This window comes from Pinus tabuliformis, chromosome 3_2, assembly GCF_031772625.1.
Source record: "Pinus tabuliformis cultivar Carrire ecotype Pingquan chromosome 3_2, CPIR1, whole genome shotgun sequence".
NCBI lineage: Eukaryota > Viridiplantae > Streptophyta > Pinopsida > Pinales > Pinaceae > Pinus > Pinus tabuliformis.
Genome location: NC_142302.1, coordinates 791,115,243 through 791,129,953, shown reverse-complemented (window position 1 = coordinate 791,129,953; position 14,711 = coordinate 791,115,243). Strand labels below are relative to the sequence as shown.

The 14,711-nt window shown below is 36.0% G+C and overlaps 1 protein-coding gene across 1 annotated transcript; it reads right to left on the bottom strand.

Annotated features, from left to right (window-relative positions):
• Nucleotides 1–12,843: 12,843 nt before the first annotated feature.
• On the bottom strand, nt 12,844–13,722 carry LOC149182977 (uncharacterized). Its single transcript, XM_089414753.1, has one exon. It carries the CDS (start codon nt 13,720–13,722, stop codon nt 12,844–12,846), a length of 879 nt encoding a protein of 292 aa, XP_089270879.1.
• Nucleotides 13,723–14,711: the final 989 nt, after the last annotated feature.

Sequence of the window (14,711 nt, the reverse complement as noted above, 5' to 3'; positions counted from 1 at the left end):
TTAACATGTCCTTCTTTTTCTAATCCTGAACTAGAGTAGGTCTTCTACCTGTATTCTACTTATCAAACTTTCCAAAGTTCCTTCTTCCTTTCCCTTTCATCATGTCAGATTCAAGATCTTGAGTTTCTTCACCCTACAAATTCTGCAAGCTATTCCTAAACAAAAATTTGGTCTCCTCTTGGAAATAATCATTCTGTAGCTTATCAAACTTGCGTAGTTTTTCTCATGTAAATATTCCTTGAATAAATGGCTCCCATGAGGAGGGAAATCCATTGAGAATCACTATAACAAGCTTTGTATCACCAATGGTATCTCCAAGGGCCACAAGCTCATCTCTAATCTAGGAGACTCTCATAAGATATGAGACAACATAATATGATCTAGTCATCATGACATTACAGAGATGATTTCTCAAGTTTAACTTCCTACTAGTGTTACTACTCTCATACAAGCTTAGTAGAGTATCATATACTTCCTTGGTAGTATTCAATACAAAATCATGAGGAATCAAGTGGCCCTTTATGGAATCTACCAAGATTATCTTCATCTTCGCTTCATTATTCTTATACTTGGATTTCTCATCAACTCCCTCTAACTTTAGAATGACTTTCTCCAAATGATCTTGAAGCACATTTTCCTCCAAGATAAGGAGTATCCTAGTCTTCCAATATATGAAGTTGATGTAACCATCTAACCTATCTTCAACTTCGATACTTGGTGTCATTTTGACAGGGGATCCAAAAATATTCAAACTATTCAATACTTGTCTCTTAGTTTGACTTCAATGGCTACTCTTTCAACAAAGCTCTAATACCATGTTGAATTTTCTAAAAGATGCATAGTAGAAAAGAATTTTTTTATTTTATAATTACTACCTAATGATATTAAAACAATTTATCTCATGTCACTAATATTATTGATAACTTACGGAAATAAAATCTCAACAGTAAATGCAACAGAAACAATAAATATCATAGAAAGATAACCATGCAAAATCGAGAATAATTTTACCCTAGGAAACCCAATCTTCGGAGAAAACCCAATAACTTTTCTTTTAGGCTCTAAATATTATTTAGAAAGGTTTAAAAATCAAAATTGTCTAGAAATATATGTCAATATCCAAGTGAAAAATACCATTCAAACCTGGTCAATCTTCAGTAAGTCATAATTGGTCAAAACCAATAAAAATGAGTGCTTGGTCAAATTGTTTCATGTGACAAACTCGCATTGGTCAGACTGAGGTAAAATCTTCATCTATGTATTGCAGTTAATTCTATGGTCAAACCCTTAGTAAATTGCAATCAAATATGAGGTAAACTATTCTCTCAACATAGGTCAAAACTAGGTCAAATTTCCTAATCAAATCTTAGTCAAGCAACTCAATCAGTAGTAGTCAAACCAACCTTTTCTCCTCACGTGTGCAACCAATAGAGAGAGATAAAAATGAATAAAATAGGAACTCCAAAATAATATTTCTCCTTGCTCAAACTTGTTGTTTCTTAGGTGGAGAAAATGAAATGGCATACCATCTATATACACTAGTCAAATGGGGTAAAATAACCCAAGGGACATGTCCCTTCACCCTCCTGGGCCAACTTGAATTTTTGGGGCTAACTTGTCTTTCAAAAATAAAAATTTTATTTAGTTCTTCGTCAATCTTCTATGTTGACTTAGGGACCGCTTTGGCGCACATAAATACCTCCTGATGCTACAAAAAAAAAAAAATCAAAAAAAGGAAGTTGAGGTATTATAATGAGGTGATCAATCCCAACCTTGAAAACTAGAATTATCTTTCTATCTTGACCAATTCTAAGAAGAAAATGAACATTGCCAAGATAAGAACTAATTCTCATGAGCTTCAAAGTAAAATCGAGCATTGGTCAATTCCAAAAACACCTTGGGATGAAAGAGTTTGTCACCTTTGTGATACTAAGAGGGTTGAAGATGAAAAAAAATTTCTCTTGGATTTCCTAGTGCTTACTCACATCCGTTCTAATTTTCAAAATATTTGCCACACTACCAACCTTCTTGACTTGTTAAGTCAACAAAACTATGGTGATCTAGGAACGCTTATCTCCCTTCTTTTTTATCATAGAAATAAAATGTTAAAGAATCTCAATTAATCTCTTACTTTATTAAGGTCTAATAGACCATATTGGTCTTAGTGGACATTAATAATAATAATAATAATAAGTATAAAAAATTAATTATATATTAAAATTACACATAAAAATGGTTAGTTTAACAAATTTTGTTTTCATAAAGGGGGAAATATAACGCTCAATATTTCCCAATCCAAATCATCTCCTTCATTCTCAATATATAAATATAGAGAGTGGGAGAAATGGTTTAATATTTCTTCCCATATCATCTATATATTTTTTCCAATGTTTCCTCACACTGTCACTCTCATTCTTAATTGAAAAAAATATGTAATTATATATTTTTTCCAATATCTCACCCCATCTACTTCATTTTATTCAACATTTCACCCCATCTTACCCTCTCGTTTTTTAAATTCTTTTTAATTTTTGAAATTGTTTCCTACCTCATATGTGTTTTCTACTCAGTCATGGAAACATGTTCAAGGGGATTTTTGGAAAGAATACTCACCCTCTGGAATTCCTACCTTACTATCCAATGTCAATATTATTGCTACTATACAACATTTAAATATCAAGTAACCAAATTTGTAACCATTGTTTCATCTAAAGAGGAGAGGGAAGTCTAGTGGTACGTGGAATAATTAAGCGAAAAGAGGTCATTATTCCCACCTTAGATTGACGTCAACAATATGAGAGTAGTGGAGTGCTCCTAGCGGCATAGTAAAAACCTAATGCTTTGATTATGGCTCCTTCTTTTCCATCTACTACCAATATGGCATGACATGTTGAATGAATTATTACAAGAAAGATAATATGGTGTCATTTGAAAAGAAGAAGGTGAAGGAATAGAGTACAAGGAAGGCCATTTAATGGCTTTTGCATTGCTTGTGAGTTTAGATGTAGGAGGTGATATTGAAGGAGAAAATGGTGAAGACTTCAAAGGAAAAGAAGAAAAAACTTGAATGGAAAATAAGTCAAATGTTTTCAATGGTTCGGTACCCTCAACAAATAATAAAAAGAAGAAGATGATACATTAATATAATAGACCTCACAATAGCACAATAATACAATAGTCTAATAGAGTCATTTCTTTATAACTTGAATTAATTGATTTAATTGCTTGAAAGTACATGATTAAATATAGTGAAAATTGCTAGCAATTAATTTGTTAATCTAAGATCACACATGCATGACTATCTCTTCCTAAATTTAGGCTATACTAAATTTGTAGAAACTATGAGCTAAATGTGAGTAACTGGGAGTGATTAACACATTCCAACACTCCCACTTAATTACTATTACTATTACCTAGTAGTCTACATCTCATCTTGGCTTACGATATTTGAGATCAAGTCAATAACTTGTTTACTTTTGCATGCTAGTGCAGGACATACTCAACTCCATGTTGTATAGACTTCTTTATTTCACTTCAAACTTTGTATTTTGCATACTTGTTGTAGACAAATTTTATGGTCGGATAGAACGTTTGTTATCTCTCCCACCTAGGTTCAATTCCCAGTGAGTGACATGATGATGAAAAAAATGACAAAATGGTTTTTATTGTGGTGAATATATATATATATATATATATATATATATATATATATATATATATATATATACTATGTTGAATTAGTAACATGGAGTAATTTAGGTGAGGCCCAAGATCAAATTTAGTGGTTGTCATTATAAAACCAAGAATATATCCAACAAATTGTAAGCCATATAGACTAGGAATTTATGACTTACCAAGAGTTGAGACTGCACGAGGATAGGGGAGCCTACTCATTGAGCCTTATCACAACAGGAAAATGATGTTCCCCCATGGGATTTGAAACTAGGTGGCAGGGATAACATCCCATTGTTCCAACCACTCATACATTATTGATAATAATAATATTTTAATTTTAATGTCACTCACAAGTTAGACATCAAATTGGTGTACAAGATTTCTTTATTTGTGGGACAGTGGACCCACCTTTGTACAATGATTTCATTGCTAAAGTCTATGAAGACATAGATATTCTACCCCTATAGATTTAATTGTGACCTCTTATATTTGTGCTACAAGGCCCTCTAAAATTTAGCATGGGAGAGATGTTGTCGAGTAAAATTACAGTTAAAAAAAATAATACATACATTAAAAAAATTGAAAAATATTATAAAGAAAACTTTAAATATGGAAAGTAAATATTAATAACCAAAAAATCTTTGAATGTAAACCACAAATAAAATACTTCAATGTGCACCTTCAATGACATAATTTTGCATCAACTTTATATGTAGAGAGAGATAAAGTAATTGAAAATAAAACAATTATAATTTCATCCACATCTACATACTAAATTTCATCACTACTCAATATGGAGGTGATACATGGAATTTAAAATACTAATGAGATTACACTCCACTATAGAGGAGATGTATAATTCCTCAAGTTCTCGATCTAAAGTTGACATATGGTATTTGAAAAAAATATTAATAACAAAATACATTTCCGTGTCACCCATAAATAAACTATTTTAATTTCCATATTATGTAACATAATTCTATAACAACTTTATATAGATAGATAAAGTAATTGAAAGTAAACCAACCTAGTTCCATCTTAATTTTAGAGCTATCAAGCTTCAAGAGGGATCAATTCTCTTGAGGTGCAAACCTATTTTTGAGTGCAAAACTTGTGGAAAGGTCTGCACCTTGAGAGATTTGATTCTTCTCGGTGCTTGATAGATCCCAAGTTAGGATGGATCTAGGATGGTTTCAGTCGTGCACAACTACAAGAGATTTGTTTAACATATGATAATCTGATCATTTTAAATATGTTAAATATGTCTATAATTAATTTGATGAGTTCATTCTCTTCTACATGTCATGCACATTACGCCTGCATTTATATTAAGCACCTAAATTTGGACATATGACTCCTCACACAAATGACATATTTGAATTTGAGCTAATCAATAAATTTTGTCACGAAAATTTCGGTGTGAAATATTCATACCAGTAAGAGTTACAGGTTGAGCTTGGGCATAGATATCTTTTAAACATCTATTTTTCATAATATTTTCTTTTGCATCTTGTACCATGCCTGAGTTGGTTGAATATTGTTTCGTTTTCATTATGCTCTTTGTAATTCATCTTCTTCTTTCCTCTATTCTTCATGCTCTTCAATTGTCGTTCCCTTTGCCTTTTTTCATCAATTTCCTCTTTATTGTGAATTTTCTTGTATTCTTTACTCTTTACACTATTCAATTTCTGTTTATTGTGCCCTTCTTTGTTGATATGCTCTTTGATATTCTCTTTGATATGCTTTTGTCATTCAATTTTTTCCTTCATCTATTCTTTTAATTGTTCAATTGTCATTTGTTGGGGCTATCTTTGTCGATCTGCTCTTTGCTTCTCTCTTTTTTGTTGGCACTCCTTAGTAACTACCATTTCATAGGCCTTTCTTTGTTAACTTGATCTTTGTTTTTCATTTCTATTTAGGATGGATCTAGGCTATTTTTTTTCATTTTTATTTCATATGGATCTAGGCTAATGATTACTATAACATAGAAATCAATGTCTTGTTTCAATAATTACTTTGTGCATTCACTCAAATCAATGCAAACTATTAATTTAATTATTTTGAAAATAATTCACATCACCTATCTATTTACGTCATTATTAGCACAAGTTAACATCTGCACTGAAATAAATGTATCCTTAATTGTCATTTCTTGTGTATTTCTCTATCAACTCATTCTTTGTTGTTGATCTCTATTTAAGATCAATGTAGATTAATGACTAAGACGAATCTAGGCTCTTTGTATTCATTTCTATTTATTATGGATCTAGGATGATGGTTATTGTAACATAGAAATCAATGCATGTCGTTAATAATGACTTTGTGCATACACTGAAATCAATGCACACTATTAATGTAGTTATTTTGAAAGAAATGCACATCGTCCATCTAGTTGCATCATATCATAAATTAACATCTTCATTGAAATCACTACATCTAGTTCTAACAATCAAATAAGATTAGAAAAAAGTGCTTATGTTTAAATCAATGCACCAAAGGCATCAATCTAATAAGATTATATATCAACATCTACATTGAAATCAATGCATCAAGAGCAATCAATCAAAGAAAATTAAAATCAACATATATACTAAAATCAATGCATCCATTTCAATAAAAAGAAAAACAAAATATTAATATTAAATAATATAAAATCGAGTTAGGACCTTACATATGCCTTTACCCCTTTAATTTAGGGAAATTTCAACAATTTTTTTCCTTAAAATTTTGAGACTTAATAGATTTCTAAATCCAACTTCTTCCACCTTTTGTAAAAACCTTACTTCATCTTTCCCTATGATTAATAATGATTAATATTATATAATATCATATAATATCAAGAATATTTTATATAATATTATGTTAAATATTATATAATAATTTATAGTCATCTCTCAAGTTATAATACGAGGAGATTGGATATAACTGTCCAAAAATATCCTTTTTTCTATCATTTTGAAATTTATTTTTTTATAGATTCTTCATGAATTCCATGACCAAAGCATTACCTTCTTCAAGGAATATGACAATCTTATGTCCCTTAAATATGTAAGATATCTAACTTAATATCTTGTAAGTTATCTATCTTATATTAAATATACTATCATAATATCATAAAAAATTATAATATAACAATGGTTGTAAAATAATCATGTAATCATTAAAATATTGATAAGTTTGAATCATCATTTCTTTGTACTTTAATTATATAAATTAATAAATAATCAATAGTTATTATTTTATTATTATGAATGTTTTGTTGTTAAAATACATGGTAAGTGAAGCAACCATAAAAATTTTACTTCTAACTATTTTTGTGTTAATAAATGCATTAATAATGATGGGTAGTAACTTATGCTTGATTTCATAAGTATCCTACCTATATTGGTGAAAATAATTGCTTAAATTATGGTAGGTGTAAAGAAATGCGTAAATAATGGTGGGTAATAACTCCTCCTAAGTATGCTTAATTTCATATGAATCCTACCTATATGTGGAAATACTTTGCTTAAATTATGGTACAAAGAAATTCTAAGTAAATATATTTATTTACATGATTATATATTTATTTATTTATATTAATCCATGTGATATAAAGAATTTTCATATGAAATTTTAAACTTAATATGAAGGTATATAGTCTTTGAAAGAAATTTTTATTGACTCAGCATTTAAATTTTTACACTCATTTACTAACACTATAACATCTCCCCCATATTGAGTTGTAGAGTGCCTCTAGGTGCAAATATTTCTTATATTTTTAACTATAATTTATTTACTAATTAAATGTATTTCAATGCAATCTTTAAGTAAAATATTTGAATATCTATGTTAATTAACTTATCAATATCAACTTCTTATATATATATATATATATATATATATATACAAAAAAAGGGTTAAAAAACAAAATCATCTCTGGCCATAAATAAAATATTTCAAAAATAATTATATTAATGAGAGAAAGAGCCCATTCCAATAGATATATGTATATATGTATATATATATATATATATATATATATATATATATAACACATAAATATTACAATATAACTTTAAATTAACATGAACTTGAATTTTTTAACTTTTTACAGTTGATTACACATCATATAAACTCTATAACCCATGGACATTTAAAACGTGTATAGGGACATAATTGAAATCACGTACTTTGATTTATTGAGATCAACCTTGTTTTTTTTTTTTGTAAGTAAAGACTAATCTATTAATAATAAAAGGAAAAATATTTACAGAGAGGTTTTAGCCTCTGAGGGGGCCATAGCCAGCCCTCTTTCAAAAAGACTGTTGCAGCTATCACCTGATCTACTGGTTACAGATATGAGAAACATAGACCCAAAAACCATTAGAGCCAGAGAGCATCGATACTTTGTTATGAGCCGCTCTATTACAAAATGCAGTACTCTGCGGCTAATACAGAAAGCTAGAAAGCCAAAATCGTGACTTGGAAGATGATAAAAGACCATACATATGATATCATAAGCATACCCAGCTGAGAGGAGCATCCAAAAACTAACAATCCTGAGAAGACTTACTGAGGCGTAGGGAATTAATCCTGAGAAGGCAAGTCTGTGTCTTTTTCGTTTCCCTTGCTGGGAGAGCTGACCCAATGAACCATCACATTTTCTTTTGCTTCCAACATGTTGCACCCTGGAGGAGTCACAAGGTGCAGAACGCTGCCAGAGAATTGCGCCGGCGCACAGGCAATGATTTCCTCATTAGAGGATTCTTGCTGATGACGGGACTCTTCTTGCTGAACTTCTTCCTGCAACACTGTGGGGTTGTTGAGAACAACACCCGCTTTGCTGCTTTGAGAGTCACTGGAGTTAGTAGAGAGAGACTTTTCCTTAGAAGTTTCAACAGAATCTAAGAGCTCATCTTCTTCCTCTGAGAAGATGACAGTGATGAGAGCAGAGATAGTTGGCCTGTTGAGCCTGCTTTTAAATTTGAAGCGGGCTGAGTGAAGGGAGTTGTTAAGGGACGGACCAGATTGATCTGAAGGCGGAGAGGCTGGTGGGACAGAGGTTAACGGAGAGATACGCCGTGGACGAGAACCACCACGTCCCCGAGAGCATCCACGAGCTGCTGAAAGACTGCCCCGGCGTGAAATGCCACGAGGCCGAACCATTGCGGAGACGAAAGACCAATTAAAGGTGCTGAAGGAATGAGGAAGAAAAAGAGACGACCCTCTGCTATCGGACAGAAACTAGAGTAAACAGACCCCTAGAATGGAGACCCCAATGGAAATCCCAACACAGAGAATGTAACCAACCACGAGATAAAGCCCCGCCCTGATAGACTGACTCGAACACCCTTCCCAGACTCCCTCGACAGAGACCGAAATGGGACCACTTACAGCGATGAACCAGAGGAAAATCAACTGACTATACCAAATATTCGCTGAAGAAAGCAGAGCTAAGTACCTGAAGCTGGCTGGGTGCATGCAGCTATAAAACCATGGAGGCTTCCAATTGCGATGCCCTGCTCCTAAGTCCTGAATACATAACCAGCAGAGAATGTCCCCGCCAACATACACCCAAGCTAAACTGCAATTGTCTGAAGCGGCCAGAGCATATGAACTGCAAATAAATCTCACCATCCTAAAATTCCTTCCCTGCTTGCCTTGAACCCGCTGCATCATAAATGTGAGGTGATGTCCTGCTACGAACCGCCTTACTTACCCGTTGTGATGCCAGTAAATATCTTGCCACAAATCGCCCAACGAACCCGCGGACTTGCCAGGTGTCAGCGTCATTTGCTTGAGCATTAACTGCTCATTAAGGCACCCGCATCCGGGTGTGATCCTTCCTTCGATTGCATATCACTGGTTACTATGGTTGTGAAGGTAGAGAGTTGATTCCCTGATGCTATACTGGAGATTGAGCCTTCAAAGAATTCCCTTCCACTGTCCACTCCTAGATTGGCAAGAAAGTCAGCCAGTTTATTCCCTTCCCTTCTGATATGTTTAAAGGAGATGGCTTGGTGATTTGTGAGCCATTGCTTGAGCATCTCTAGACGAGTGGCCATTCTCCAACTGCTGCTTACCTTATACACCGGGGAGCCCTGCATAAGCTTTGAGGCTATGTTGATTATAATCTGAGAGTCCCCTTCCACTATAAGAGGGAAGAGTCCTTTTTCCTGCGCCAAATTTAGTCCTCTCCATAGACCTTCCAGTTCCGCCGCATTATTGGCGTTCCAACCAATTGTACCGACAAAGGTGATTAGAGGATTTCCCTGGTAGTTTCTGATGCATCCACCAAAGCCCGTTTTCCCCGGATTTCCTTTCGAAGCTCCATCAAAGTTGAGTTGAAATATGTTGATTGCAGGCGAAATCCAACTTTGAGGAGAATCTAGATGCCTTGAGGGGTTATCATTTGAGAAGCCCGGATGCTTTAGTTGAATCTGCCAATTGTCCCAAATGGCTTGTTCCTGCGGGAGAGTTGGGAAGTCCTATTTAGACCAGCCTTTAATAGACATAGTTTCTTTAATATTATGGTGCAGTCCTATCCATATATGCTCGATCGACTGTGCTTGATCTTTGAATATTCTTCTGTTTCTCTCCTTCCAAATGTTCCACATTAGAAGTCCCGGTAGGAGTTGCCAAAGTTTCTTTAAGAGTTTACTTTGATATGGCATTTGGCTCCAGGTGCGAAGAGTCCCTTTGATGTCCCCAATCATTCTTCCATCCTTCTGACAGCGGAATGTAGCTTTTTCCCATAATTTCCTTCCTAGCGAGCAGGTTTGCATAAGATGCAGTGCTGTTTCCTCTTCCTGTTTGCAGTTGGGGCACATAGATGGCCCGGAGAAGTTCCTTTTCCTGAGATTGTCCCATGTGACGATCCTGTTGTGAGAGAGCAGCCACAGAAAGGTTGAGACCTTCGGCCAAATGGAGGGGTTCCATATCTTATCCCATATATTATCCTTGATTATCTTTTCTTTGATAATTATTTTATAAGCTTCCCTGGTTGTGAAGGTACCCCTTTCCTCATAACCCCATCTGAGAGTATCCGTGCCTGCCGAGGTGAGAATTTTTCTTTTTTGAAGTTCTGAGGAAAGAGAAATTTGAGTTTGCTCCGGACTGAGGGGTATTATCTGCTTGGCCTCTTTCCACATTCTATGTTCTTGGATATTATTTGAGTTCCAAAATTGGCTTACCTTATCATGTTGATTTATGTTTTGATCAACAATTCCTGGAATGGTGTTTCTAAGATTTGGTAGCTGTTGCCATGAGTCTCCCCAGAACCTAGCTGTGTTGCCATCCTTCACCTCCCAAAAATTGTGCTTTTGAATAATGTCTCTGTGTTGAATGGTTGAGTTCCAAATAACCGATCCTTTACTGACTTCTGACATTCTAATTCTCTCCTCCATGGGCGTATTGCTTGCATATTTCGCTGTCCAAAGGGAGGCCCAAGGAGTACTAGGATTGGAGAGCCATTTCCACCAGATCTTGGCTCCCATTACCATGTTACTATGTTCTGGGTCTCTTAGCCCAATTCCTCCTGCTTTTTTGGGAAGACATGCTTTTTCCCATTTGACTAAAGCCCATTTTCTATTTGGTCCCGTTCTTCCCCACAGGAAATTCCGCTGAAGCTGTCTGATGGCCTTAAGAACCCACTTGGGTGCTGCTAAGATGGAGAAAAGGTAAAGAGGCATGGACTGGAGAACTGCTTTGATTAGAACCAGCCGGCTTGCCAGATTAAGCGCTCTATGAGTCCAGAGAGACAATCTTGCTTCCAGTTTTTCTAAAAGACTGTTCCACGAGGAATGCTTGAGAGCCATGGCAAATAATGGAGCCCCCAAATATTTAGATGGAAGGGTAGCTATGGAGAAGCCAAGGATACGAGCAATAGCTCTCTGGGTGGTGGGAGGAGTGTTGAAGAAGAAAATCTGGGATTTAACTTTGTTTATGAGAGCTCCAGAAGCCTCCGAGAAGTCTGCAAGAATAGATTTAAGAGATCGAGCTTCTTGAACAGACGGATGACCAAAAACCATGTTATCATCAACGAATTGCTGGTGCGAAAAGGCAGGGGCATGGTGGAAAGCTAACCCTTTGAGCTGATGCGAAAGGAGGGCTTCTTTAATGCTTCGTCCTAACCCTTCCGCTAGGATAACAAACAGAAAGGGCGAGATAGGGTCCCCTTGGCGGATTCCCCGAGAGGGACGGAAGGTGGGCGAAGGGATACCGTTGATGAGAATAGAAAAGAACGAGGAGGAAATAAGACTATTGATCCATCTGATCGAGGAGGGGGCGAAACCAAAGGCTTGGAGGATCTTATGCATATATTCCCAACTAATGCTATCAAACGCCTTAGATAAATCAATTTTGAGCAACATACCTGGTTTTTTTAATTGCTTGAGAGAGTGGATTATTTCATGGGTTAAGATTATCCCATCCATAATCTGCCTTCCTTCAACATAGCCAGATTGCTCTGGAGAGATGATAAGGGGGAGCAGAGGCTTCAATCTGGAAGTTATCACCTTGGAAACAATCTTGTATATAATATTGCATAGAGCAATCGGTCGATATTTATCCGGAGTGCTGGACTCCTCTTCTTTAGGGATTAATGCTATGAATGTTGCGTTCAGGCCTGGGTACATCCACCTTAGAGTACGCGATTCTTCCACCACCTGCCAAACTTCCCATTTGACCAGATCCCATAAATGGTGAAAAAAATTTGAGGTAAATTCGTCGGGTCCTGGCGCTTTCCCTGCTTTGAGTTGATGTGCCGCCGCTTCCACTTCCTGAAGGCTTATCGGCTTGAGAAGGAGAGTATTATGATCTTCAGTGATTAATTTGGGTATATTTCTGATGATTTTGTCAATAGCCTCTGTTCTGTTTATGTCAGGTTCCTGATTCATCTTCTTGAAGTAATCAAGGAACACCTGTTCTATTCCTTCATGTGTTTCAATTTTGCTACCCTGTTCATTGTTCACGTGAGAAATTTGATTGATCATTCTTCTTTGCACTGTGGATTTGTGAAAGAATTTCGTGTTCTTTTCACCCTCTTTTCACCCTCCTTTAGCCATCTAATTCTCGATTTTTGCCTCCAAAGAGTTTCCTCCTATAATTCTATCTCAAGTATTGAGTTTCCAGGGACTGCTCTTTCTTGGTGAGATCCTCCGAGCGACCCTCATTTATCATCCTTTGCTACACAACTTTCATCTCTTGATTGAGAGCTTCCTTCACTTTGAAAATGTTACCAAAGACAGAGTGATTCCAGCGCTTTATTTCCCCCTTGAGGTATTTCAGCTTCCTTTGAAAAATGGACATTTTTGTACCTTCCGTTGGGTTGCATTTTTGCCAAGTTGATCTGACAAATTCATGGAAGTCTGGGTGAGCTAACCAAAAAGTCTCAAACCGGAAGGGACGCCTTGTATTGCCTCCAGGACAGTTCCATTGTAGGGCTATTGGCCAGTGATTAGAACCAGAAAAAGGAAGAATAGAACCTGTGAATGCTCCTCCTAGATGGATTGCATTATCAGAGATTAGAAAACGGTCAAGATGTGATGCTATCTGCATTGGTGCTGCCCTTTTGTTATTCCAGGTGAAGAAGCCATTATTGGTAGGAATGTCTATCATCCAATTATCCCGAATGAAATCTTTTAATATAGATCCTTCCCTGTTTATTCTACAACGCCCTCCTTTTTTTTCCTCCAGTGATGCGATCATGTTGTAATCTCCTCCAGAAATCCATAGTGGGTGTTTCCTCTCTGTGTTAAGTTGCGTTAAAGCATCCAAAATTTCAACCTTGTGCTGGGTGTCTTGAGGAAAGTATACATTTGTTATGTGACCATATATATTGGTTCCAATTATATGGAATATAGCTTGTATAAAATGTTTATTTGCATGAATATTTGCTAGTTGAATCATTCTTGCATCCCAGAGCACTGCAAGACCTCCAGATGCTCCCTGAGCATCCACAGCTGTTACTAGTCCCCCTGGCCAAGCTTTAGCTGCTACTTTTTCCAGAACTGTCGTATTACATTTTGTTTCCTGCAAAAAGAGAATTGCTGGTTTTTCCTCCATTAGCATGCGTTTTAGAAGTCTTCCTTTCTTTGGGAAATTAAGCCCTCTTATATTCCATGAAATCAGCTTCATTGGGAAGGCTTGGGGTGGGTGTTGAAATACTTGGTAAGCTTGGCATATCTGCCTGATTCTACTAAAACCTCTCCAATCTTGATGGTTCTCTCTAGAGTAGATTTCCGTCCCCTTTTTTTGCTATCTTTGGTGATAAATTTCCCATCCCATTGACTGCCGATTTGGACCCCTAGTGAATATTTCTTCTGGGCTCTATTGAGGACCGCCACTAGGTTATCCACTTGTCTTTCAGGTATTTTGTTGAAGTTCCCTGTTTTTCATGCTTGTTCTAAGCCCAAGATATCTAGCTCGCCAATATCTATTGATTTTGTATCCTCCTCCATAATTTGAGGCTCCGGATCGCCTTCCTTCTCCTTTTCTGTGCTAGGGTTTGTGCCATCTGTATCCATATCATAGATGCTCCACGATTTTTGAAGCTGTCTTGAGCTTGTTTCTTTCTGGTTCTACACTCTTTTCCCCCTTTTTTGATTGGGATCCTTGAATTTTTTCCTGAGTACCTTCTTTTTCATTGGGGGTTAAATTATCTGGATCTTGCTGATCCTCATTGGCTAGAGCTTCAAAACTATTGCTTGTAGAAGATTTTGATTGAGCTCCTGAGGTTGTCTTTGTGGGTGCTACTGATTTCTTATTTCCCCTTCTTCAATTTGTCACCTTTGTGAAGCCATCTGACGATGTGTTTTCCTGGTCGTTTTGAACTGAGGGTTTTCTATTCAATGGACAGTCTCTGAACAGGTGACCTAGGTCATGACATTTCCTGCACCTAAATGGAACATGCTCGTAATCAATTAACTGGATACATTCCACATCTTCATGAAAAAGACTCACCGTGTCAGGAAGAGGTTGTTTCAGGCCCATGTAAATGCAGATCTGTGCATATGAGGTATATCTCTGCGTCTTTGTGTCTTCTGCTACCTTGA

What these genes read in the sequence shown, in the direction of transcription:
- LOC149182977 (XM_089414753.1), bottom strand. Translation starts at nt 13,722, where the DNA reads ATGGAGGAAAAACCAGCAATTCTCTTTTTGCAGGAAACAAAATGTAAT.